Source organism: Furipterus horrens, unplaced genomic scaffold (genome assembly GCF_987537825.1).
Source record: "Furipterus horrens unplaced genomic scaffold, mFurHor1.1.pri manual_scaffold_9, whole genome shotgun sequence".
Taxonomy (NCBI): domain Eukaryota; kingdom Metazoa; phylum Chordata; class Mammalia; order Chiroptera; family Furipteridae; genus Furipterus; species Furipterus horrens.
The window spans coordinates 31,119,193-31,145,184 of record NW_028327179.1 but is presented as its reverse complement, the minus strand read 5'-3'; the positions used below and the strand labels follow the sequence as shown (position 1 = coordinate 31,145,184).

General features: G+C 37.4%; 1 protein-coding gene across 1 annotated transcript in view; it reads left to right on the top strand.

The window, feature by feature from the left end:
- The first annotated feature begins 204 nt into the window (after window positions 1-204).
- The window catches only part of COL1A2 (collagen type I alpha 2 chain), a 35,501-nt gene continuing 9,713 nt past the window's right edge, over window positions 205-25,992 (top strand). Inside the window, exons 1-36 of the mRNA XM_090287223.1 lie at window positions 205-623; window positions 3,726-3,740; window positions 4,379-4,414; window positions 5,540-5,632; window positions 6,913-6,966; window positions 9,813-9,857; window positions 9,944-9,997; window positions 10,089-10,142; window positions 10,460-10,513; window positions 10,926-10,979; window positions 11,509-11,562; window positions 13,017-13,061; window positions 13,360-13,413; window positions 13,514-13,558; window positions 13,915-13,968; window positions 14,421-14,519; window positions 14,643-14,687; window positions 14,821-14,919; window positions 15,356-15,409; window positions 15,575-15,682; window positions 16,059-16,112; window positions 16,212-16,310; window positions 17,222-17,275; window positions 17,726-17,824; window positions 18,215-18,268; window positions 18,715-18,768; window positions 18,921-18,974; window positions 19,239-19,292; window positions 20,246-20,290; window positions 21,495-21,593; window positions 22,764-22,871; window positions 23,522-23,575; window positions 24,524-24,577; window positions 25,300-25,353; window positions 25,451-25,504; window positions 25,602-25,709. Of these exons, the coding sequence (XP_090143349.1) occupies window positions 537-623; window positions 3,726-3,740; window positions 4,379-4,414; window positions 5,540-5,632; window positions 6,913-6,966; window positions 9,813-9,857; window positions 9,944-9,997; window positions 10,089-10,142; window positions 10,460-10,513; window positions 10,926-10,979; window positions 11,509-11,562; window positions 13,017-13,061; window positions 13,360-13,413; window positions 13,514-13,558; window positions 13,915-13,968; window positions 14,421-14,519; window positions 14,643-14,687; window positions 14,821-14,919; window positions 15,356-15,409; window positions 15,575-15,682; window positions 16,059-16,112; window positions 16,212-16,310; window positions 17,222-17,275; window positions 17,726-17,824; window positions 18,215-18,268; window positions 18,715-18,768; window positions 18,921-18,974; window positions 19,239-19,292; window positions 20,246-20,290; window positions 21,495-21,593; window positions 22,764-22,871; window positions 23,522-23,575; window positions 24,524-24,577; window positions 25,300-25,353; window positions 25,451-25,504; window positions 25,602-25,709 (2,301 nt within the window). The 5' untranslated portion in view covers window positions 205-536. The remainder of the gene's footprint in view (window positions 624-3,725; window positions 3,741-4,378; window positions 4,415-5,539; window positions 5,633-6,912; window positions 6,967-9,812; window positions 9,858-9,943; window positions 9,998-10,088; window positions 10,143-10,459; window positions 10,514-10,925; window positions 10,980-11,508; window positions 11,563-13,016; window positions 13,062-13,359; window positions 13,414-13,513; window positions 13,559-13,914; window positions 13,969-14,420; window positions 14,520-14,642; window positions 14,688-14,820; window positions 14,920-15,355; window positions 15,410-15,574; window positions 15,683-16,058; window positions 16,113-16,211; window positions 16,311-17,221; window positions 17,276-17,725; window positions 17,825-18,214; window positions 18,269-18,714; window positions 18,769-18,920; window positions 18,975-19,238; window positions 19,293-20,245; window positions 20,291-21,494; window positions 21,594-22,763; window positions 22,872-23,521; window positions 23,576-24,523; window positions 24,578-25,299; window positions 25,354-25,450; window positions 25,505-25,601; window positions 25,710-25,992) is intronic.

Here is a 25,992-nt window from a genome sequence, read left to right as displayed (position 1 = left end):
TCTACAGCTGCCCCGCTGCCCGGAGATCTGCAAACTCTGTCCACGTCGGTGTCTGAAGAACCCTCCGACGTGCGACGTGTCCAAAAGTGTTTCCAAACTTGGAAAGGGCGGGGGAGATGGAGAGGGCGGAGGTATGCAGACAGCGAGTCAGAGTTTCCCTTGAAAGCCTCAAAAGTGTCCACGTCCTCAAAAAGAATGGAACCAATTTAAGAAGCCAGCCCCGTGGCCACATCCCTCCCCTCTTTGCTCCCTCCTCTGCGCCCCCGCAGTCTCCTCCCAGCTGTGGCTGCCCGGGCCCCCAGCCCCAGCCTTCTCATTGGTGGAAGAGCTTTTGGAGGCACCCTCGGGCCAGGGAAACTTTGGTCGTATAAATAGGGCAGATCCGGGCTTTATTATTTTAGCACCAAGGCGGCAGGAGGTTTCTGCTAAGTTGGAGGTACTGGCCACGACTGCATGCCTGCGCCCGCCAGGTGATACCTCCGCCGGCGACCCAGGGGCTCTGCGACACAAGGAGTCTGCATGTCTAAGTGGTAGACATGCTCAGCTTTGTGGATACGCGGACTTTGTTGCTGCTTGCAGTAACTTCGTGCCTAGCAACATGCCAATGTAAGTGCCTTCAGCTTGTTCGGGGCAGGGGTGGAGAGAGGTCAGCCGGTTGTGCAAAGAGGAGAAGGAAACACTAAGCTAAACTGAAGGTGCAGCTTGGAGGGAAGGCCCTCTGGCATTTGGAGAAACGCAGGCATTGATAAGAAACGTTGAACTTGTCTTAGAAATGAAAACATAAAAGGCCCGACACGCCAAAAGTTAGGGAACTTTTCTCTGAACTCAAAAACTGGTAACTTCATCGAATTCTCAGGTTAGTGAAGCTCAAACAGAACAGGTCTGTTCCCTGAAGATAGGATGTGAACAACTGATGTGATGAACGAAGTCGAGGCCCTAATAGGCCCATTACGGCCCTCATGCCCACCTTGTAAAACTTGAGGCCTGCCTTAGAAAGCCCTCTGACTTAGTAATATAAAACTAAGCCTCTACGGGCTTTTTTCTTCCGCTGTTTCAAGACTTGGTCTGGTTGATGAGGAGGAGGAGCAGGAGACGGAGGAAGAGAGGCGCCCTCTGGAGGGAGTACCTTGAAAGTGCAGGGGACCAGGCCTTAAGCTGAGGTTTACCCAGGGAGGTTATTATCTGCCTTTCTCATTGAAGCCATTCCCAATATAGCCAGTCAGTGGATTGTGGGAAGGAAAATGAATGCTACTTGGAATGGGTACATTCTGAAAAGTAATATTAGCTTCTCAATTCATTATCTGGTCCTGGAAATGGTAACATTATTTAACCGAAAGCTGCTCTGCCTTAGGTTGAGCCTGAGAGTTATCTCTTCAACATGTTTCTGATAACAAGCAGACGTTCTCAACACAGTAAGTTGGGAAATATCAACATTGATCTGAGATTCAAGAGACTGGAGGTTTTCCCATGACTGCCACTAATTTACCATGTAGCCTTGGGCGAATCAAACTGGGTCTTTTCTAAAGTGCAGGACAGAGATTGGATGGACCCCAAGGCCACTTTCCAGCTGCAGGTTTTATGACCAGACTTCCATGTCAAGATAGAGAGTAGAAAATCAGTCTGTTTCTGTCTTGAAAATGGCTGCCCAATTACCAGACAAAGATATTGACATGATGGAGTTTGAGGGGTGTCTGGTCACACCCAACAATTCAAAAAGTTTGCTCCATCCACATTCCACCATGTCTACAATTGCATCATTACAGATGCATATTTTGGAGTGTTTTCTCCCTTCATCTACTTCTGGTATATATACTGTGGATACTAAGGAATAATTGCATTGAACAAATTCACATTATCAAATTCTTTTTTATGAGATCTGACAGTAGGAGCAGAGTTTGCTCCTAGAGATAAGAATGGAAACAGACCTAGGGAAGTTTGAAGGTGCAAAAGGCAACTCACCTTCTGATCCACAGCCAACTACAGTCTGGAATAAATGTTACCAACACACATTCTTTAAAATGGCTTAGTCTAAGTAATTAAAAGTCAAATTCCCAAAATCAGAAGGACTTCCGTTGATCAAGTCCAGGCATAATTATTCTTCTTGCTGATGGGCACAATCAAGGAAACATATCATTTATCTCATTTAAAAATAATTGTCGTAGGTTGCGCTTAAATGTCAGTGCTGGATGTGGTCTACCCTCCTGAGTTGTGACTATTGTAACAGATGTTCTCACTCCAAATGACACACTTCTTGGTCACCTAATTAAAGCAAGTTTTAGGGGTGATTCATCTTATTCCCAGCTTCGCCACACTTACATCTTGTGTTAACCTATAATTTTTATACCATAGGAGAAGGATTCAGTCTCAAGAATTTAAACCAATTATGGTAAAGGTGGGAATATTACTTTAGTGTATTTTCCCCATTATTTTTCAAGATTTTTAATCCACAGTTTTTCTATTTATACAGAGCAATTCCTTCTAAGGGGAAAAAGTGATACATATTGGTAACAGGAACTTGCCTAATTTATGTAAGCCAACTTAAAGCAAAATTCCAGATGTCCGAATGAATCCATTTTCATAGTAACTAATTTGCCAATTAGACCTTTTGAAAAAGGACATTAAAAATCATACAAACTCAATGAAGTACTAATTAACTTTAATGTTTTATAAAAACCAGAGTCTACTTTAGATAACATACTTTCCCAAATTTTCCTTTTTTTAAATAATTTTACATATCAAAAATTATCTAAACCATAAATTATTTCCTCATCAACCTACTGGTCTTGCTATGTGTGCAATTTACTAGCTTAATTACTAAGCATTAGAAATATCCTTCAGACGTTATTATTTCATAGATATATAAAACAGTAAATAATTAACTATTTAATTCAAAATAATTACATGTTAATATTGCATGCAAATCACCCTACTGATTGGTCCCTGCCATACTTTTGACCTGAATAATTTCCAAGTCATTAAAATATCCTTAATAAAAAACACAATTTGGTCTTCAATTAGGTGAGTTAATTTTATAGACTAATATATCTATTTGATAATCACTGCTATTGATCAATGAAATAATACTAATAATTTTTTCCTATTTTTCCCTTTCTCTACAGCTCTACAAGAGGTATGTAAAATTATTTTGAGAATTTGTTATTTTATTCTTTGCCTCAGCCACAGCAATGTCCTCTTTGGAGAAGGAAGGGGGGGCTATATTGGTATTGACTAACCTGGATTCCCAAGAAAATCATGAAGAGTTATGTTGTCAAACCTTTCTGGCTGCCTTAGAAAGTACCCACCCTAATTTCTAAAATGGGCGGGGCTACTGAATAAGACCAGTCTCATAAGAGCGCCCATAAGAAATAGAGAGTAAATAATTCAGTGGACGTTTGGGTTTTAGCATCATCTATTACAAAGCAGAAGGCTTCATAGCTAGAAAATTCTTGACATTCCCCTGGAATCATTTTCAAGAGAATTATGAACAAATTCTTAGTTCATGAATTGAATTTGAGACATAATTACAGATAAGTATATATTTTGGTTCTTTGCATATGTTATTTAATTTATAAAATTTATAGTTGTACTTTGAAATATTAAGATAATAATAATGCACAATATACATATTCTGTAACTATATTTGTATACTACATGGAAATGAGATCCATTTTAAAATACATGCATACAATTTTCCTCATAATGATCTTTTACTTATTTTTTTCTAGGGTACTGCAAGAAAGGTAAGAGTCTAATAATTCTCCATAACATCTGAAATGATCAATGATAACTTTTAACTTTACCAAATTTATAGTAGACTACATAAGAAAAATACTTTGTCAAGATTTGCTCACATAAATATGCATTAGCTAAACCATAAAATAAAATAGCTTTGATGTTTAAGATAAAGTTTTACCTTCCAAAATCATCTCTAATTACACTTACATTATACAAACTAGTAATGTATGCACTAAAGGAAGAAAAGACTTGTTTGTATTCTGGAGATGAAGTGACTATTATGTTAATTATAGGTAATAGATGAAAGTTTATTGTAAAGGGCTTTAACTATAAAAATATTCTGTTAACGATGTAACAAAATGGTAACTTTATCCACAGACATCATCTTTCTGCAAACTATAGTTATAATATTGGCCTAATGACTGGAGACTATAGCCTCCAATACCCCAGTTTTTAAAAATTACATGTAATTATAATAAAAACAATATACTCTTATCTATTGTATTGTGTTATTTTTATAGTTTTATCTAATAACATTGTGGTTAGATCAGTCTTATGAACTAATCTTTATGAAGAATGCTTTGCTTGTTCACTGGAAATTGTTTAGACATTTAGAACTGTGCTATTTATATCTTCCTCATAGGGCCCCACTGGAGATAGAGGACCACGCGGAGAAAGGGTATGTCATTTTTGAATTATAAAAGGCTTTGCTCATAATTGAATAATTACATATTAGAACTACAGGAGATTGACAATGTATAAAAGTATTATATATCCATATAATTGTACCACCTTATAAGAAGATAATGCCCTACAGAAGAGGAGGCGAATGAGCATTATTATATATAATCAAAATTCTTTTCAGGTCAAGATTACCCTTCAAAAAAGCAAAACTATTACAGACAGCCACATTCTTTGCATGGTCTGTCTTTTTTTGTTTTTAGTTGGCCTGTGCAACACAGAAATAATGGAAATGTATCTATCTACCACCATATAGTTCTTATCATTTTAATGCATTTGTTCGCGTTTCAAGTAAGATATCGTATGTAGCCAGGGAATAATAGTGAGTTAGCAGTCAGCTTGTCATAAACGTGCAAATTAGGCTTACACTGTATTCATGGTATGCTTAGATTTCCTTGCTATGCTTATTTAGCATACATGGTTTGCATTATGTGACACTTTTTCCAATATATAAATACTTGTATCTGTTGGAAAGTGCAGACTTAAATGTGTTCCACTCAGACAATTTATTAGAGGTAGCATTTTGTCACTAAATTACTCTAATGCCATATATACTGTCAATGGTAAGAAATCTGCAGGATTTTCTACCCCATGATAAAATTACTTTATTAATTATCATATCTGCTATTCAAACATAACATACCAAAACAAATGAATAAGTTCATCGCAATCAGAAACTAATAGTCAATATACATAGCTCATCACTGTGCACTGTTACCCATGTGATATTTATGGAATCATAGATTTTAGCTATAATTTCTATCTTTATTTGAATAGTAGAACTCCATTATGAATTAATATTCAATGGCTGAGTTCCTCTTCATGGAGAAACTACCCTGTCTTGTGCCTTCAAATATGCTGCTAAATTGCCTTCGAAAATGGACCCATGTCATAAGTCAATTTCAATCAGTGGCAGATATGGCATAGTTTATTTCCATACCACTTGCACATGGAAAGATCTGAACAACTGATTTTACCATAGGTATTCTTAGGTATCCTTTTTCACATATAAGTTCTTATGAGGTCTGTCTAATCCCAGCCTAATTCACTTTTTCCATAACAGGGTCTACCAGGCCCACCAGGCAAAGATGGTGATGATGGGATCCCAGGCCCTCCTGGTCCACCTGGTCCTCCTGGACCCCCTGGTCTTGGCGGGGTAAGGCATCTTAAGTATTGTTAACTTTTTACTAACTTTTATTTCTTATCCCTCTACCGAAAGAAGGCTCGCTGTGGAATTTATTTTTAGCAGTTAAATTTGCTAGGTGGATACCAGCATATTTTACTGCATTTCTTTGGTTTCTTCATTCAAGATTCTGCTTTGCCCATTCTCTTTGTGAGCTCTTGCCAATTATAAGACTGGTCTTTGTGTTCACTGAAGGTAGCTGCAGCCCTCATGACCATTATTTAATTTGAGAATTTAATATCTTTTACCAGCAGGGCACAAATAAGAAGTGTTGCATTATTAAAGAGTTTGATTAGATTGAATTATAACTGAAATCCTTGCTCTTAAGCAATTTCGCAAACACCCTACTCTTTATTCTCCTTGGCTTGAAGTCTGCTGAACCAACATTCAAGGAGTTTTAGGTTTAATTTGCTTGAAACTAACTTGAAAGAAGTACATTTTCCTTTTTCATTATTATCTTCTTTTAGCTTTATGTCTCTAACAATGGTATGAGTGCCAAATGGCTACACTGCAGGAAGGAAAACATATTTGCTTAATTGGTTAGCAATATGAATCAGAAGCCTGATTCCAATACTCAACTGTATGCCAGTAAAATAAGACCTTTCTCCCCCAAAGATCTTATTATGATTGCTTATCTACCGAGTGCATTGAAAAGCACCTTCTTTAATAGATCAACCACTATAAGAGATCTTTAACAGTAAAGTTATTACTGTGAATTATTTTTTTAAAGTTTAACCTTTAAGGGGCATTTTAATTTCATTTTCCTCTCAACTTGAGAACTCCTTATATCTTTTTTTTAAACTCAAGCAAAAAAAAGGTCTCTTAGTCATACTGTGTAGTTCTAGAGAAGTGGAGCAACAGGTGGGAAATGCAGAGTTGGTCTCTGCTTAATTTATCAGGGGCCTTCAGTGCCTTTTAAAGTTTCAAAAGCTCCTCTTCCTCAGTGTACAGGTTGGGTGTGGGAGTAGAGAGAGAGGATTAACAGGGTAGGAAAGGATTAAAAAATAAGGTAAAGAAGCTTCCCAATTCAAACTAAGTGCAGACTAAATTTTAAACTTCTATTTCCCTGACGTTTTAGAAGTTTAGCTTAATGTAGAATTCTAAACTAATAATTATATCAAAAATATTGCTCCCTTTCAAACAACAACAGAAAAACCTTTACAAGTAAAATAAGAAAATGAACTACATGGCTGGTAATGATAACACTTATATACCCATGTTTAATATTATATATATGGTTGCCTCTCCTCTAGAACTTTGCTGCTCAGTTTGATGGAAAAGGAGTTGGAGCTGGCCCTGGACCAATGGTATGCTTCTCTCTTTTTATCTTAGCCAAAAAAAAATTACTGAACAGAGGATCTCTTTCATGTTAACTTTCACATTGCCATTTATTTAGTTACTTAGGTTAGCAGTCAATACTTAGATCACATAAAAGCAGCAACTTTTTTGTATTCAAATCTATAAAAACCTAAGCCTATTTAAGGAGGTTCAATTTTTCTCTACAAACTTGCCTCCTTAGAATAGATCAGATATTTATATCCAAGAAATAATCTCTGGGCACAGTAATCATAACTCAGGTAAATCAATTTAATTCAAAGGAGAGATCGCTCTGATTAATATTTTTATGTCCTTCAACATCGTCAACTTTAAGCAACACTTAGAGAACAGAACTATTAAGTTTTATAACTGGAGAATTTAGACCTTTTCCCTGGTTCCTAAAAGTGGTTAATGACAGACTAAGACTAACCTCCAGACAAGATGTCTGGTATTGGATGGCACCGTGTATCTAGTACTTGAGTAAAATATTAATTTATTCAACAAATATTTATTAGGTGCTTTCTATGAACCCCAAACTGTATTATACATTGGGGATATAACAGTGAATAAGATAGATTCTCAGCTCTCTCAAGGAGTTGGAAATGTAGGAAGTGTTTCTTTTTATTCATTTTAGTAAAAATTCCTTTTTTAGTCTATTAATTACAAATCAATATAGGACAGAAAGTGAGTAAATTTAGCACTTTATCACTCAGCACCAATAGTCATCAATATATCCTATAACTTGAGTAACATTTAGAAAAGTTTCCTATATGACTACGACAATAATGGTCTATCTTTAACATGTGAACCATTTAATAAGCATTAGTGAGAGGCGTTAAGAAAAAAACTGATTGAGCATGTAAAATATACACTAGTATGTATAAAATAGAAGGAAAACATGTTGAGGTAAAAACATTGAGTTGATTAACACTACAGTGTAAGACACACATATAATTTAGTGATTTCAATTAATTGTTTCCAAACAAAGGTATTTATCTGCCCAAAGTTAACATGGTGTTTGAAAAATAAATCTTACCTAGACAATGTATTCAGTGCTCTATCTTCAAAAGAAGATGTTTTGCTGGAGCTAATGGTCCATAATAAACTAATATACTATAAGGGCAAGGTAATATTTTCTATAAATTAAAACTCTCACTTGAAAGTAATGTGCCTTTAATTGATGGTTTGCAATTTCCTGACTTTTCCTGGTATTTTAAAACATTCATATAAGAAATGAAGAATTAGAGATTTTCTTTGGCTTTGTTTATATTGGATATTTGAAATTAGCCATTTCAGCTAAGGCTGGACATTAATCAGTTTTAAGCAGTACCTATATTTCAAGAAGAAGCTAAAGGGAGAAAAATAAAACACTAATTAAAAAAAGCTTACATAAGCCCAGAAAATTAATATGGATTTCAGTTCCCCTGACTTTGGAATACCTCTCCGGGGGGCATAAAGCAGAGTGTTTTACTTTTAAATATCAATAAAATATAATTTAAGCTTGCACATCCACACACATTCACAGACATATGTAATCAACAGATATGTGTTTCACAAATAGGAAATATAAGCAGCAATAAAGTATTAAAATAATTTTCCATGTTAGAAAATCAATAACTATAAAACCCCACAGGGCTCTTCTCTGAATTAATGAGTAATCATTGTCTGTCTCATAGCCTCCACAAAATAAACTACTTTTTATGTAAATGAAATTGTTGCAAATACATGGAAAAATGAATAAATATAATTAAAAATTCATGCTGTCAAAGAAAATTATTTTTTAATGTATAACCTAAAAATTATTTGGATTGAAAAGTGACAGTTTCTTTTAATGTCTATGCAATTTCCAAAACCAAATAAATAATTCTTATAATTAAGATGATGTGCTTTTTAATAAAATTCATATTATTTCACTCTAGGCATTAATACAATGGGACAGAGTGACAGCAGAGTCCCCATGTGTCATGAACAAATTACCCAAGACTTGTCTGTGTGATATTTTCAGCAGTACAGGAGCAGGCCCCTACAGAAAAGTTTGCATGGGCATTGATTACTGCAAAGGGGAGTCAGGAATGGATATTTAGCCTGCAAACTAGTAACACTCTGTTTTACTCTATGTGCTACAGAGTAAAGAACAAAGGGGAGAAAAACTGGCTGTCATTTGGGCCATATTTTCAATAATAATATTATACAATAAATACTTCCAGGAAGATGTCTCAATAGTATTTTACTTTTCCTTTACCTCTCATTACACCCCCTTTTGTTTAACATTTTTATCAGTCACCAATAGCCCTTAAAGGGGCTATACTCTCATAAAGTTATAACAAATCACCTTCTAATCATTAAGAAGGATCTTTTTTTATCCTTTTCAATTTATGCCTCTGTGACAATAAAAATACCAATTTCCTAGCTAAGGATCACATGGGGAGATGACATATGATCAAGGGAATCCAAATGAAAATGTTTGGTCAACTGCATAGAAGGTAGTTGTGTATTCCGACTGTGCAAAGACTGATTCACTTCATTGCATTCCAACAACCTCGGGATGCCGCCTGAGCACAACTTTAAGGACCCTGTGGCCACCCCATCCAATTCACATTGAATTCTACTGATTTGAGTTGATAGAAGATAAAAGGCAAAGGCAGAGTAATAGTGGAGGAAATGTGGGTCCTTACCTCCTTCCTTCAGGAAAAACAAAAGCTGTAAAATAAAACCAGGACAATCCTGTTCAGCTGTCCATCACAAGATGTCTATGGCACTGCTAAGCTGGCTCCATCTAACCCTAACCAAGGCCATGACAACTTACCAGCGCTAACTCTGTCTGTCCTATTCACAGGGTTTGATGGGCCCCCGAGGCCCTCCTGGTGCAGCTGGAGCTCCTGTAAGTACCCAAAGCTTGTAATCGCGTTTGTGTAAAAAGACAGAATTGAATAAAGGCTTGGAGTATAACATACTGTTTTCTCTTAGGGCCCTCAAGGGTTCCAAGGACCCGCTGGTGAGCCTGGTGAACCTGGTCAGACTGTGAGTACCTTCTCCCCCTTTGTGATAGGTTTTCTTTTCAAAAAATGTGTTAATATATCCTTAACAAAATGATGGGTTTCCTATTCTCTAGGGTCCTGCGGGTGCCCGTGGTCCAACTGGCCCTCCTGGAAAAGCTGGTGAGGATGTAAGTATTTACCCTTAAGCATTTCCAAATGCTATTTAAACCCCTTCTGCCTCAATGAGAATTTCTAGATTAAAATGTAGTATTCTGCCAAGAGCCAAATATGCCCAACATAACTGTCCCCATATGGAAAATAGCATTTTAATGAAATATTAATTAATTGGATTGTATTTAAGAAAATATGATTGTTAATTAAATTTATATTTGGATCCACACTTCTCTGTGATGGCTTTTTCCCCTGTTGCAAAAATCAAGATGCCCCACTTTCATCTGATAGTTTGCCAAGGAAAGATTAACCCTATGATGCTTTTGTGTTTTAGGGTCACCCTGGGAAACCCGGACGACCTGGCGAGAGAGGAGTTGTTGGTCCACAGGTAAGATTTTTTACAACAGTTATATAGTCCAAACATCAGAGGCACCTCACATATAAGATAGTTACTAAAACCAAAATCGGTCCATATGACATCATAGATATCTGCATACTCAAAACAGTTATTGAAGGCATCTGGCAAATAAAAATGTGGAGTTTTTATTAATGCAAACAATGTATTATCAATGACAGCAAGCATACTATAAGCAACTAAATGGTATTTTCTACAAACACCATAGTATTGATTACTCGAATAGAGCAAGTTAATTTACTGCTCTGTGCTTAAAAATATATTAGTCTTTGAGTCTAACCTTGAATTTCGATAAGAAGAAATATTTTGGAGGGAAGAAATAATTGTCTTTTAATTTGAAACAAAACGTTATTTATCTTCTGTGTTTGTTTTTTTCCCCCCCAAGGGTGCTCGTGGTTTCCCTGGAACTCCTGGACTTCCTGGCTTCAAGGGCATTAGGGTGAGCTCATTCTTTTCCCCAGGAGAGAAAACGTTGATTTTTTTTTTTTTTTTTTTTTTTTAGGAAAAACCTCAACTATATGTAAACTCCTGTGGGGCACATATTTGCATCCTAAATCCTGGAGTTTGCCAGAGTGAAAAGAGAGTCAAAGAGTTAAGGATCTCTGGAAAGTAACATAGTGTGTAGTTTTTTTCAGTCTGTTCTTAGCTTCCAAGAAACAGGGATCCCTGCAGAGAAAATTGTATAAAATGGCTTAAGAGGTATTTACAATAATCTAAAGACAGTCAAATTATTAAAGATGGAAAGGACAAAAGGTATCATCTAGTGCTATATCCTCGCCTTTCCAATGCAGGGAGCTTTCCTGGGGCGGTGGAGGCAGTGTGCCAGGGACCTGGAGCCCTGGGACTGTGTTCTACTGAAGCCATCACAGGGTTCACCCAGGAGACAGTGACTGCAGAGTCAGAAGATGTTTGATTTGACTAAGCTCTATAACAGAACAACATTTTAATGATACGGATTTGCTTTTCAGGGACACAATGGTCTGGATGGACTGAAGGGACAGCCTGGTGCTCCAGGCATTAAGGTAAATACTTAATCAGAAACATTGTTTTTAAAGCAATTATTATAATTTCCCATCACCACCAGAAAGTGTATTTTGACTGAAGGCTACTCACAATCTAAAGAGTATCTTATTCCCTCTTCCATACTTTAAATCTCTCAATGATGAGAACTATGGGATTCTATGACAAAAGGCCAATTATTAATATTTATTTAATATCTATTACACGATTGATATAAAAATGTCAATAATTTTTTTTCTATTTCTTCTCTTCCTCATCATTTCAGTCAATCTTTGCAGCCAAAATAAAAGCAGATAAACACACAGTCAGATATTAGGACACTCTTATGTTATTTTCAATTGTAAATTCTCCTTTGCCATGCACTAATTACAAAGGTACATTCATGTCACAATACACTTTTCAACCTCTTTCCTATGATTTATCTGTGCATTCTGAAAAATGTTTTAATTAGGTAATTAAAGTCTCAGAAGTGTGTTATCTCTTGGCTAGGTTCTTCTCTGACAGCGTTTTCAACTACAAAATGTTCTCTCTCCTATTAAAGAGATAATGTGGTATTAAAGTGAATACCAATGTAATTACAAATTAATGAGTAATGAATACTAGAGGGACCAGAAATGAAGATGAATATGGAGAATCTGTTCTAACTTTCCAGCTGCCACACGAATGGATAAGGTCAAACTCATTCTCCCTAGAGCCTAGTATAATAGCTCAAACTACTAATCACAGCATCATAAGATGTTAAAGTTTGTAAGGAGCTCTGGGAGTCTTCCTCACTTTGCAGATGAGGGAAACTGAGGCTTAAAGAGAATGAATGACTTGTCCCAAATCACACATAGTGGTTAGAATCACATAGGCTAGAATTCCTGACTCCTACTCTAGTGCCTATTTCCAAAGAATACACGTCACATAGAATTCTAGAAATGAAGGGTCCTTAACTGAACTCTCAAAACCTGTTTCTTCAATATCTAAGTCAGATTATCTAGAAGGAAATTTCTTTTTGCATGTACCATGGTACCAAATTAAACCACCACTACCATCACAACTATGGTTTTCACTCAAGATAAGAACATAGATTGGAAATAAATAAGATATGCTGAAAAAATATTATCAAGTTTAAATTTTTATGTATATTTTACAAAAATATTAAGTTAAAATAACTTTAAATTGAAAGCCAATTTATTTTCTACTATCTCTTTTCATGATATTATTCCAAATATATAAGCCTAATCTAAAGGATATCCAAGACCTAAGGGGAAAATTGGGGAGGGGGTAACACTCAACCATATCTCCCTAGTGTTGTGATATTTGGTATCATCCAATAAAAACCCATACTTTAGAAATGTTTAAAAGTTATGTATTTGTCATAATTAAGAAACAGTCTATATGTATAATGGAAATAATAGGGTAAGAATTGCCATATATATATATATACACAGAACCTCAATTGTTTTCTTAGGGTGAACCTGGTGCTGCTGGTGAAAATGGAACTCCAGGTCAAACAGTAAGTAATAATTACTTGATTGTAAATCTAAATCTGTACATTCTTTGCAAGCTGGAACTTCTTTAATGTTTTTGCTAATTACTATTTCCTTCAGCATTGTACTCTTTGATAATTTTCTAATAGCCATAGTAGCCTTCTGCATACTTCATTGAAATCTATTACATTTTGCTTGGAATTAGAATGAGACCTATTTATTTCTAGTGGATTCTTGCACATGTTGGAAATTGGATAAAGCAGATGATATGACTTTTTTTAAAGCTCACATTCTGGATTTCACTGAAAATATTTCTGCTTTTAGGGCGCCCGTGGGCTGCCTGGCGAGCGAGGACGAGTTGGTGCCCCTGGCCCAGTTGTGAGTGCTTCCATTTTGGCTCATTTTTATCCTTTTAAAAGATCTTCTAATAATTGCTATTTAACTTTCTACTTGACTTTTCTCTTTATTTTCTTCATAGGGTGCCCGTGGAAGTGACGGAAGTGTGGGTCCTGTGGGTCCTGCTGTAAGTTTTGACACTGAAGAGTGTGTGATGGGAGTTGTCTTCTTTTTTGAATCCCTGTGAAATAACACCATTTTAGGTAGCTTGCCAGGGGTTGTGTGGTCTTTTTAAAGGTTCTAATTATATATACTATCCCTGGGACTTTTGAATGGTACGTAATATAAAGTCAAATCTACTCTACCTTGGATGCCTTCAGTGTCTTCCCTTTGCTAAGATACTAATGACAACAGACTAGCTTGTCAGTTTTTTCTTTGCCAATATTAAATAAAGCCAAGCCCCTCTAAACTCTCCAATATTCTGTTGTTGTGCTGCTAATTTACTGAAAAGAAATTTCTTACCACCTTCTACTTTGATTTCAGGGTCCCCTTGGGTCTGCTGGCCCTCCAGGCTTCCCAGGTGCCCCTGGCCCCAAGGTAAAAACTGAGTGACCTCTGTCATTACCTTGATAAACCTGTGTTTGCAGATAGATAATTTCAGAACAAATGACTTGACAGATACAGAATGACCAGTTTTCTCACTCCAGCTTTGAAACCCATCATCTCTCTGCATTTGAGCACTGTGAGCAGAGACAGAGATAGCAACATAGAAATTGATTCCATGGAGCTCTCTGAGATATACTCCCAAACCAGTCAAGATTGACTAGCAGAGAACCCGAGTCTCTATCATCAGGAGACCGAGGTAGTGCAGGCATCAGTGGTAGCCAGGATGGCAGGCCCAGACCAGGAAAAGAAAAACCCAAACCCAGATCTTGTGGTGCCAGACCAGATAAGAGAAATGATTGCAATTCTAGAGAAAATTCATAAAAATGGTGATATACTGTTTCATTACTTGCTGGTTAATGCCCCAGCATCATTCCCTCTTTTAGGGTGAAATTGGACCTGTTGGTAACCCTGGTCCTTCTGGTCCTGCGGGTCCCCGTGGAGAAGCAGGTCTTCCAGGTCTTTCTGGCCCCGTTGGACCTCCTGTAAGTAGCCATCGTCATTAACCTCACTGAGTAGAAGGGGAAGAAAAAGGTGACAGTGGGGTCAAAAGAAGAAAAGAAATATTCCTATTTACTGATGACTTTCTCTGTTCCTTTTTCTTGTAGGGTAACCCTGGAGCCAATGGTCTGACTGGTGCTAAGGGCGCTGCTGTGAGTAAATGGGGATGGAGCCGGGGAGGGGGATGGCCGAGATCTGCTGTTGTGGGTTTTAAAGGCATTCTAGTGAGTGCTGTAGCTCCTGTCCATGGCCTCGTGACTGACCACTCTGCATCTTCCTTCCCAGGGCCTGCCCGGTGTTGCTGGGGCTCCTGGCCTTCCTGGACCCCGCGGTCTTCCTGGTCCTCCTGGTGCTGCTGGCGCTACTGGAGCTAGAGGACTCGTCGTAAGTGGTCTGGCTGCAGCTTTCATCATCCTGAAATACTATCTCTCCTAGCATCTCATCACCATCTGGCCTTCCTCTTACAGTGTTAGGGTTCTTATATTTTCTTCCTTAGCATTTTCAGCTTGTATTTCTTTTATCAGTACATATACATGCACTTATACAGTCTCTCCCTCTCTCTCACCAGTACATACAGACTCACGCCTCCTGCTCTCCTAGAGTATAACCTGAAGGTCAGCGAGGCACCTTCCTATGCTAGCAGTCTTGTCCTTTCGACCAAAATAATTCCCCTGTAAGCCATTTAAACATGAACTGGATACATATCTTAAAGAACCTAAGTTTCCCTTTACCTCAATCCAAAGACATTCCAAGGTATTCATCTGCAAGAGAGTTCTGACAAATGTTTATCATGTGACCACTGTCTTGTATTCAACTCTAGGGTGAGCCTGGTCCAGCTGGTTCCAAAGGAGAGACTGGTAACAAGGGTGAACCTGTAAGTAGTTCTGTACTCACAATTTTATGAAGTTAGTACTTTTTCAGTACAAAAAAAGTAATACTTTAACTTTTTTTAAAAAATTATCACTTTTTCTCTACCTGGATATGACATAAAAATTATTTTTCCTATTCTTCCCTTCTTTGTTTCTTTTTCATTAAACAGGGCTCTGCTGGGGCCCAAGGTCTTCCTGGTCCCAGTGGTGAAGAAGGAAAGAGAGGTGCCAATGGTGAAGCTGGACCCGCTGGCCCCCCGGGACCTGCTGGGCTGAGAGTAGGTTCCAAATGCTCTTGCCACCCAGACACAACAGAGGCAGATGATGACACCCTTTCATTGGGAATTGGTTAGAATTGTTGAGTGCATTTTCTGACAAAGGAAGCGTCTGCTTTCCATCTGCTTTATTAAATCGGTGACTCATTTTGGTACGTTATAAAATTGGTCTGGAGACAGTGTTGACCTGCTATTGCAAAATGCTTTCTCAACACATTCCTTCAGGGTTTTAGGTGAAGGTTTTTGACTTGGTTTGTGTTCATATCTCCCCCTTAAGGGAATCAAGGTTTCTTGCATCATGCCATGTTTTAATAAACTCTGCCCTATTGGATTCAAAGATTGTCTCCAATTCTCTTCTGTTTCATGTACTTTCTTACAGGGAAATCCTGGTAGTCGTGGTCTTCCCGGAGCCGATGGCAGAGCTGGTGTCATGGTAGGTTGTCTATCACTTGCTTCCTGGAAGGAACTTGAAGCTTCTGGTGGAAGGTGTGTTACTCAGTTGAGCCCTGTCCCTCCCCCTTCTTTTTAATAGGGCCCTGCTGGTAGTCGTGGTCCAACTGGCCCTGCTGGTGTCCGAGGTCCCAATGGAGATTCTGGTCGCCCTGGAGAGCCCGGACTCATGGGACCCCGAGTAAGTGTCACATTGATTGTGAGCAAGTCACACACAGCACTAGTTTTTTTTTTTAAAGAGATGAATATTTAAAGGAGACAATTAAAAAAACAAAAATAAATTCATTAATAGGCTTGCTGATCATTGCCCTTTTAATTTAACTTTATCAAAGCCTAGTAGATATTTTTACAAATTTGATTACTTCATAAATGTCTCATTTATTACCTAATACAATGGCTATGAGGTTTGGGGAAGAATAGATTTATTTTAATATATCCAAATTAGGTTGGTTCTCCTATCAGCATGAATCTCTTATCTCAATTTGTGAGTTTTATATAAGGTCTTCATGAAACATATTAAGACTATACATTATCTTTTTATTAGATTCATATTGAAATCATTTTCCCAACAATCACAAAGTGCTATAATGTATTCAGCATCACACTTGCTATGAAGAAATGACCTTTAGATCCATAGACACTCTAATCCATAGCAATAGAGTAATTTTTTGCCTCCATTATCTCTTATGGATAAATATCAACTGTAATTATACCATAAACAATAAAGACACCAAATATAGCAACAAAAAATTCACCTTGAAAACTGCTTACTAGAAGTATTTGTTTTCCTAGTATTATATTTTGCCCATATAGTATGTTGTTTAATAGTTTCTTGAGATATCTACAAACAGATCAGTTGTACTAAAATTCAGTAAAAGGAAAAGCACAAAAAATAGAAAGAAAATAATTTTGAGGCTCTTTACATATTTCCCAGCTAGTGGCTATAGTCTAAATGATTTACCCTAGGCAACAAACAAAAAGTGAGGGGAAAGTGCTTTTGTGAGATTTCAATTAATTGGAACCTCATGCACATACTAATTGGAGTATATGCCTAAAATTGTCAATATGAAAACATCTTCATTTGCTTTATAGGGTTTTCCTGGTTCCCCTGGAAATGTTGGCCCAGCTGGTAAAGAAGGTCCCGTGGTAAGTATTGTTCATTTTTCATTATATTTTCAAGGACACTTATTGTACTCTTATCAAGTCTATCCTGTGGCTTATTTATATATGAACATGTTGCAAATAAATATCAGCCACATACATCATCTGGGAACACAAAGTAACGGATTGTAATTACGGAATCCAAATGAATGCAGGGCTGAAAGGAGAGAAGGAAAAGAAAAACGTGGTAGAGAACATTGAAGAAGGTAACAAGCGTTTGAAAACAGAAGAGGGAATTGTGTACATATGAAATTGGCTGTGTGTGTACTGGCATCCTTTTTAGAAAAGGAAAATGGATTTATAATTCATTGACACTTTATACAGGAAGGTCTTTGCATTCAGAAAATGATTGTTTCATCCTGTAGCAACATCACAAGCTTGAGGTCGTGAGACCCTGCTGATGCTGAGTAAAGTTTAAATAAACTCTGGTTGCAGGGTCTCCCTGGTATTGATGGCAGGCCTGGACCCATTGGCCCAGCGGGAGCACGAGGAGAGCCTGGCAACATCGGATTCCCTGGACCCAAAGGCCCCACTGTAAGAATCACCACAACCTCCTCTCCTTTGGCACTTTTTTTTTTTTTTTTTGCCACATTTCATCAGAACTCTAATATTTCTCTCTTGCCTCAGTTCACTCCACTTCAAGGGGATTCCTTTCAACATGGGACAATTGCAAACCACATACCACATTAAAAGTAGCACTCTGATGTTTCATTGTACACTGCTGAAAATCCATCTCCTGAGTCATGCTTTGCAGATACAGGTGTACCTCACTGTATACAGAGCTGCAGGGTGGTGGTTCACACGTTAGATAGAAAAATTCAAGGATTAGGCATCTAAAAAAAAAAAAAAAAGACAAGAAACCAACATTTCAAAATTGTTGTGGTTAATTTGACAAATATGTAATTTTTAAAATATTTATTGTAGGGTGAACCTGGAAAAAGTGGAGAAAAAGGTCATGCTGGTCTTGCTGGTGCTCGGGTAGGTGCTAACTTCTGTGCAGATTTATCCATGTAGCATTTACCTAGGAAACCTAGTGATACCATTGCATCACTATCTTGCCAAGATGACATCCCCTATGGAGGACTATTCTTTTACCATTAAAAAGAATGTTTTTCTTTTCAAACCACACTTATAAGGAAGTGAGCTATAACAAAACAGAATATATTAAGTCTAAAACATGATGCATTCCAGATTCTATTTAATTCATTTTCTGGCCTTCATTAACTGCCCTCCATCCATGGACTTCCTGTGAACCATATCAAAAGTTAGTAGGCAGTATTTGGACCTTGGCAGGAGACCCCCAATAAATTTAATTCATCCTAAAATTACAAGCTTTATTTTGAGCAAGCAAGGCAGAAGGTTTTGAGACATCTTAAACTGCCTGGCTTGTGGGTAACTCTGAGACTTTCTGTTAAACATTTCAGGGTGCTCCAGGTCCTGATGGAAACAATGGTGCTCAGGGGCCTCCTGGACTACAAGTGAGTATTTCTCCCACTCACGATCTTTTCTTCCCTAAAATAAATCTAGTCCCACAAATAATCATCTTCTTTTTTCCAGTCCAAAAGCAATGTCACTAGATAGTCATGGTGCCATGGACCATTAGTGATGCTGTGTTTCCTATCACTTTCAGGGTGTCTCAGGTGGGAAAGGTGAACAAGGTCCAGCTGGTCCTCCAGGATTCCAGGTAAGTCATCTAAAACATGCAGATATTGCCTTTGGTCATACTCTCCAGCTTAAATCACCATACTGCTCTTCACCACCACAGAGCATGTGATTTCAGAATGGAAGCAAAGAAGCTGTATTTTTTTCAAGGCAAATTTTGTGTAATGCTTTATAATAACACACAGTAGTTAGTGAACATGTTGATATTAGTTTTCCCCAAAACCTAATTATCAGCAAATCCCCTGAATATAGGCATAAGATTGAGATTGGAATTTCTTTCATCTAGGGACTGCCTGGCCCCGCAGGTACAGCTGGTGAACTTGGAAAACCAGGAGAAAGGGTGAGTAATACAAGTGATAGTAAATTCACCCAAACTTGGGACTTGGCCCCTGTCTAACACCCTACTGCAGAATAATTATAATATGCAAAAGGAAGCTTCATATTTTCTGTTAATGATAGTATTCTACATATGTCAGTACTGATAAAGAAAATGAGCCAAGTTACCCAATTTTGTTCAAATTATTTTGTTTTAAGGGTTGAATGAAACATTAACACTATGGAAATAAAATGAATCAATGAACATTTCACTTAATAGCCTTATTTTTTTGTATTGCTACTGGTAATGTTAAAATATAAATTATGTCCTTCTCTATAGTGAAAAAAGTAAATGCATTGATTTTTCATCAAACTAGACAATGAAAAATCATATTTAATGTTTTTCTTGGCATTCATACATGATACTGTGATCCACAATCAGAGCATGAGTTCTGAGCCATTTTCTCTGTAATTGTGATGAATGTTTCTCAGTTCAGTTACATTATGTGGCCTGGTCTCCTCTGTCAACAGTGGGGCACATTAAGGAGACAGCTGGTTAGTCATAAAGGAGATACACTTGGGTATGGGCGTGCAATTTACCTAGGTAATGTGCGTAATATGGTCATTTCAATTTTTAAAAAAAGTCAGTTATATAACTAAAAATAGGCAATGTCTGATATTGCTCATCATTATTTATCATATTATCAAAGGAGATAGTCTGTTCAGCCACTTTTTTAAAAGTAACAAACTAAATAATGGGAAACTTAAATTTCCAGGTACCAAGTGCTAAGATAAATAAAGCTTTGATCAACAAGATTCTCATTTTTTTTAATAGCCCATGAACTTTTATACTCATGTAGATAGGGTTTATCATGTTTTATTTTACTCTTTCAAAACTTTTCTGACTCTCATATTCAAAAGTAGATTTAGAGAGTATACATCAGTTTCATGCTTTATTTATTTCCCTGTTTTGTCTAGGGTCTCCCCGGTGAATTTGGTCTCCCTGGTCCTGCTGGTCCAAGAGTGAGTATTACTTAACTAGCTTTCATAAACATCTGGATATGCTTTTTTAAAACAAGTACTGTTTTCTCCTGAAAACTATTGATGACCTTGCGACAAGTTCCTGACATTCTTCGGTAGTCAAACATAATCTTTGGAGAGCATTTGATTTCTGAATTGATAGTAGACTTTTTTATTTAATTGATCATATTTCCTACTAAAAAAACCACACAGTTATAAGAAACATAAATAAACTAATATATGTATTATATTCAGTGATTTATATAGACAAGCAGGATATATTTATGACAGTGGCTCAAACTTAGCCAAGGAAAATAAATATCTTACTAAGATTTAAAGTCAATTTTTGCAATGTGCACTGATGTTCAAAGTCTAGAGCTGAAATCGGGAGTCTACTTTTCCAAATAAATAAATAAACAAGTGTATTTAGTTTGTCTGTGACCGTTAGAATGACTAGAATGATTAACTTGCCCCTGAAGTGACCTGTGATGTGACTAGGATGCCCAAACAAATTTAATATCATAGAACTAAAGTAGCAGAGGACCAACTTAGAACAAGTGATTTTGAAACAGTTGCAATGTGGACTTACTTATTAAATGTTCTGGACCATAGAATGTTATGTCATAATGACATGTACATGCAAATTGGGAGATATTTATATAGATAGATAGATATACGAATACATATACATGTGCATATCTATGAGTACTCTGTTAAATATTGTAACTGTTACATCATTAATGTGTGCAATTGTAAAAAGAGAGCATATATATGACACTATCTAATTTTATTTACACCTAGCATTGCTACTCACCTAAAACAACACAATATTTCCCTTTGAATACTATGCATAACTGGCACCTCTTTTTGCCTATGGATCTATCACCAACAAAAAAAAAAAAAAAGAAAGAAAGAAAAAGGCAAACAAACACAAAAGGAAATTAATTCCCAAGGTTGAATATTATACTCTAGGAGCAGCAAATTTTGGAGTTATAGTCACAGAATATTAGAGCTGAATAAGACTAGAAATTATCTAATCCTATCCCTTCATTTTACTAGTAGAGAAACTATGGGACAATAATTCTAATTTGCTCACCAGTGGCAGAATCAGGATTCAAAAGTTAAATAAGTGTGAACTCTGATATGTAACACAAAATCTCTGAAAATCGTGAACAGTGCAACACTTCTTCTAATCTCTTTCTTACAGGGGGAGCGTGGTCCACCAGGTGAAAGTGGTGCCGTTGGTCCTTCTGGTCCTATTGGAAGCCGAGGTCCTTCTGGACCTCCAGGGCCTGATGGAAACAAGGTAAAATTTTGTGTTATAAATTACTGGTTTGGCCCTTTACATTCTAGAATACATAGACCCTTTAAATAGTAAATTAAATGTCTTACAAATGACTTACTTGTGATGATGTCCATCTCATTATATAACAGCCGGATTCCAGTGGGCCTGGATTATTCTAAAACAGGGAAATCCCAGTGTTCTGCACATATAAATAGATTAGTATGGGTTTTCACTCTTTTTTCATCACACTGTTTATACTGCTGTTTTAATCTAGAAACATCAGATACATTTGGACACTATTTTTAGAGAAGAAACTTATCTTCTCAATATCCTGCTTCCTAACATAAAATTTCAAAAAGGAGTCTAAATTTTAATAAGAGAATTTATAATGATAAAAATTAATTGGACAGTACATTCACCCCAAAAACATAAGCCTGAAAATTTGTGTTTCAAAATAAAATCTGTGGTTTAGAATTTAAAATAAGTGAACGTTTACATTTCTGAAAAACAGATCACTTTAACCACAATGAAGAGAAGGTAACTGATATTACTTTTGATTCTTAACCTTTAAGGAAAAAAGTGTAAAGATGAACTGCAAAAAAATCTATTTTGATATATGAAAGGATATTGGGGAAAAAATAAAAACCAGGTAAAAGAGGGAGTAGAAAACAGGAAGTAAACATGGTCTGTGGGGTACTTTTAGACAGTTTCATCTCAGAAGCTAGTCAACAGGTTTTAAGTATGTGGAATTGTTAAACTTTATATAAAAAAATTGGAAGCTATAGTGCCACTCTTAAGGAGATTAAAATATAAACATGTCTTCAATTGGCAGGGTCTCTTTCCATATTTCCTGTCTGGGCTAGGAGACTTATTCTTGAAAAATGTTGGTGGGCAAGTATTTTTCACTGTCTGCCTTCCGTTAGCCCACCCTTTCCTTTCCCCTGCCTGCCGCCTTGAAGAGGATTGGGAGCAGGTGATAGAAAAATCACAGCACCCACTCTTGCGACCTTCTTCTCAATAACAGCGTCTTCCTCCATTACCTTGTCCTTCCTTTCATAGCTCTCCTTTGTGTCTCTGAGTAAGCAGTAATGCTGTCTATTAAAGGCTTAAATTGGAATCCTTCAAGAGTTTGAGTTTTCATTTTCTCCTTTTGCCACAGAAATAATTGATTTCACATGTGTCTGATTCAAGGGTGAAGCTGGCGCTGTTGGTGCCCCCGGCACTGCTGGTGCACCCGGTCCTGGTGGGCTCCCAGGAGAGAGGGGTGCTGCTGGCGTCCCTGGAGGCAAAGGAGAAAAGGTACTCACTTTCGGTGTTGAACTTTAATGCAGGAACTCTGGCGAGAAGACTGCACAAGGTTGCCCAATAGTTTACAGTTCTTGGCAGGCGGTCCGGTAGCATTTTGATATCTGCGTATGCATGTTTCCCTCTGCAGCCTAGCACCTACGCATTTCTAAACTCACTAATCTGGCAAAATTCCTTGCTACCATGGAATTTCACACAAGCAGATGGTGTTGAGTAATACATGAGGCTCATTTTAATGCCACTAACAATAATGCCTCATCCTGCCCTAATTAATGGCAAGAAACTATATTGAACAGCTGTCAACCGTGCTGCTGCATTAGTTTTGCCATAGGAGTGATTGGGCACCGAAGCCCAACGTGGTGTTGCCTTAGCATTCGGTCCACACAAATTTGGACATTGCTTCGGGGGAGTGGTATAAAAATTAAAAAAGAATATTTAATGATAATCTAAAAAGTCCCTTAATTATTTTTCCTCATTTTTAAATTCCTCATTCAACATCCTGTAGAATGTTAGGGAATCAAGGCATTACTAAAGACTTTAAATGACGGAGGTATTATAGCATCTTCTGTGAAAACACTTCAGATGGATTTTGATTCAAAAATTTGGTCAGAAAACAAAAAGATGCTACTGCTTTGTGTTTTCAGGGTGAAACTGGCCTCAGAGGTGAAGTTGGGAGCACAGGCAGAGATGGTGCCCGTGTGAGTAAAATTTTGTTTTCGTTTGTGTGTTTGTACTTAGATAATCTCCTTTTACCTCTCACTCAGAGTTGAGAAGCTTTCCAAAACAGAACTGACCAAAGAAGGACTCAAGTTTAGTAAGAGTGTATTGCATTTCCTCCTGGATCTATGACTAATGATGTAATTTCATATGTTCCAAAAGAAAAATTCAACAGGACTTTCCCTTTTGAAAATCATAGCCTGAATTTTCTACCTTCTTCATTATTAACTGTACAAAGTAAAAACTACAAACCAAAAGTTCTGGGATTAATGGAACTTTAAAGGATTGCTCAAGTTATTATAGGACTTTAGAAAAAAAAAAAAAAAACAATACATTTGAAGAAGCCAGAACCCCTAAGAAGATCCTGTGTATTTAAATGTATGGCTTCAAAAGTTAAAACTGAAAGAGCAGCCTCAAAGATTAGCTGTCAGTGCCATGGAGATGCCAAAGATAATCCAGAAAGGTGTAATAACCACACATACGGTGTTGGCATCGTGGTCTTTCAGGCCATAAGCTACTTTGGTCCCTTCTTCTCTGTTTCTCAGAGCTGTTAACTCGCTGTGGCACGTTCATCGTTCATCATAGTCCTTTCTCTGAATCACACAGTCCTAACAGTTCCAAACAAGGCTACCCCTGCTCTCCAGGGAACTTGACAAGAGCAGAGAGTTCAGCTCTCCCCAATTCCTAACCTGCTCTTGCCTTACACGTTTGCATAACCTTCACCACTGGAGGCCTCTCCTCCCGAGGGTGGCTTCTTATAGTCTTGATCATTAGAACTGAAATGCATCAACGGCTTTCTTGATGTTCCCCCAAGAGTGTGCAGTAAAAGTGTTCGGTCACTGTATAAGCACAGCAAAAGAGAATAGCAAGGGTCGCTTTTGATGGTGTGGGAGCGTTGTTACTAAGACTTGTTTCCTTTTTGGTACTAGGGTGCTCCTGGTGCTGTGGGTGCCCCTGGTCCTGCTGGAGCCACTGGTGACCGGGTAAGCATGCATTTCCCGCTGGGTTGGAACTCTCTGAGCCAATAGCAGTGCCTAAAATTTCCTGCCTGCCTTGGCCCCACCACCAAAACCCCAGAAATTCTTTTTTTACAGTTTGGTTTTAAACCCACTTATTGAAAAACTTAGGTGTTGTGATGGGGCAGCAAGAAACAAATGCTGTGTGTTTCAAGTTCTCGCTCCCTGCCTGTAGAAATGCCAGCTATCTGATCTACACTTTAATCCCTATCATTTGTTTTAAAGTTATATTCTGTGCCCATTAAAAATATCCTAATGCACTGAGTCTTCTCAAAGCTTTCAATTGTTAAAAAAAAAAATCAGTAAAATACATAGTGTGCTCATTTGCTCATTTCACATTGAACATTTAAAATAGATCTTATTTATTGCATTGCACAGATTGCAGCAAATGGCTCAGCTCTGTGTTGATCTAAAAATTAAAAGGTCCCCCTCCCAGTATTGTAGGTACTGATTTATAGAGGTTTTACAAATGTATGACCAATTCCACTTCGACCTCCAGAATGAATACAAATATCAAGCAGAATAAGAATCCACTTCATTTTACTCTGTGAGATGTGCGTTAGTTATCTCTCCTGATGCAACTGCAAGCTCTGGCAAGGGACAACTGTCTACCACTGTCACCTCTCCCTCTATCTCTCTGAGCATTTGTGTGAGGCACATTAGCAAACTCATCTTTGGTCTTATCATAGGGTGAGGCTGGTGCTGCTGGTCCTTCTGGTCCTGCTGGTCCTCGTGGTAGCCCTGTAAGTAGAAACCTTGGTTGTTTTGGATTCTCATAACTTTTCGATGTTGATGAATCTAGGAGTGCTAAGACATTTTTAAATCCCTTCTCTCACCTAGGGTGAACGTGGTGAGGTTGGTCCTGCTGGTCCCAATGGATTTGCTGGTCCTGCTGTGAGTATCATATAATGAAAGTTAATCTGAAAACATGCCAAGTTGACAAGTCAGTGAGTTGGCATATCTGAACTATAAAACTGTTCCCTTCCAACAGGGTGCTGCTGGTCAACCTGGTGCCAAAGGAGAGAAAGGAACCAGGGGGCCCAAGGGTGAAAATGGTCTTGTTGGTCCCACAGGCCCCGTTGGAGCTGCTGGGCCATCTGTAAGTTGAATTCACTGGTGATCAATACAGTCTATATAGTTGCCCATGAAATCTTGTAATTCCACATACATCAATCACGTACCTCCTATACACACCAGGGAATATGCCAGATAGAAGATGATTCTAAAAATAAGAATTAACATTTGCATACTGCTTTACAATTTTTAAGTCTCATTTATATTACCTTACTTTTTTAATAATTCCATAGGGTGGTGATATTGAAGCAAGAATATTTATTTTATTTTATATGACACAGATAATTATTTTTAATTTCTGGATTTGC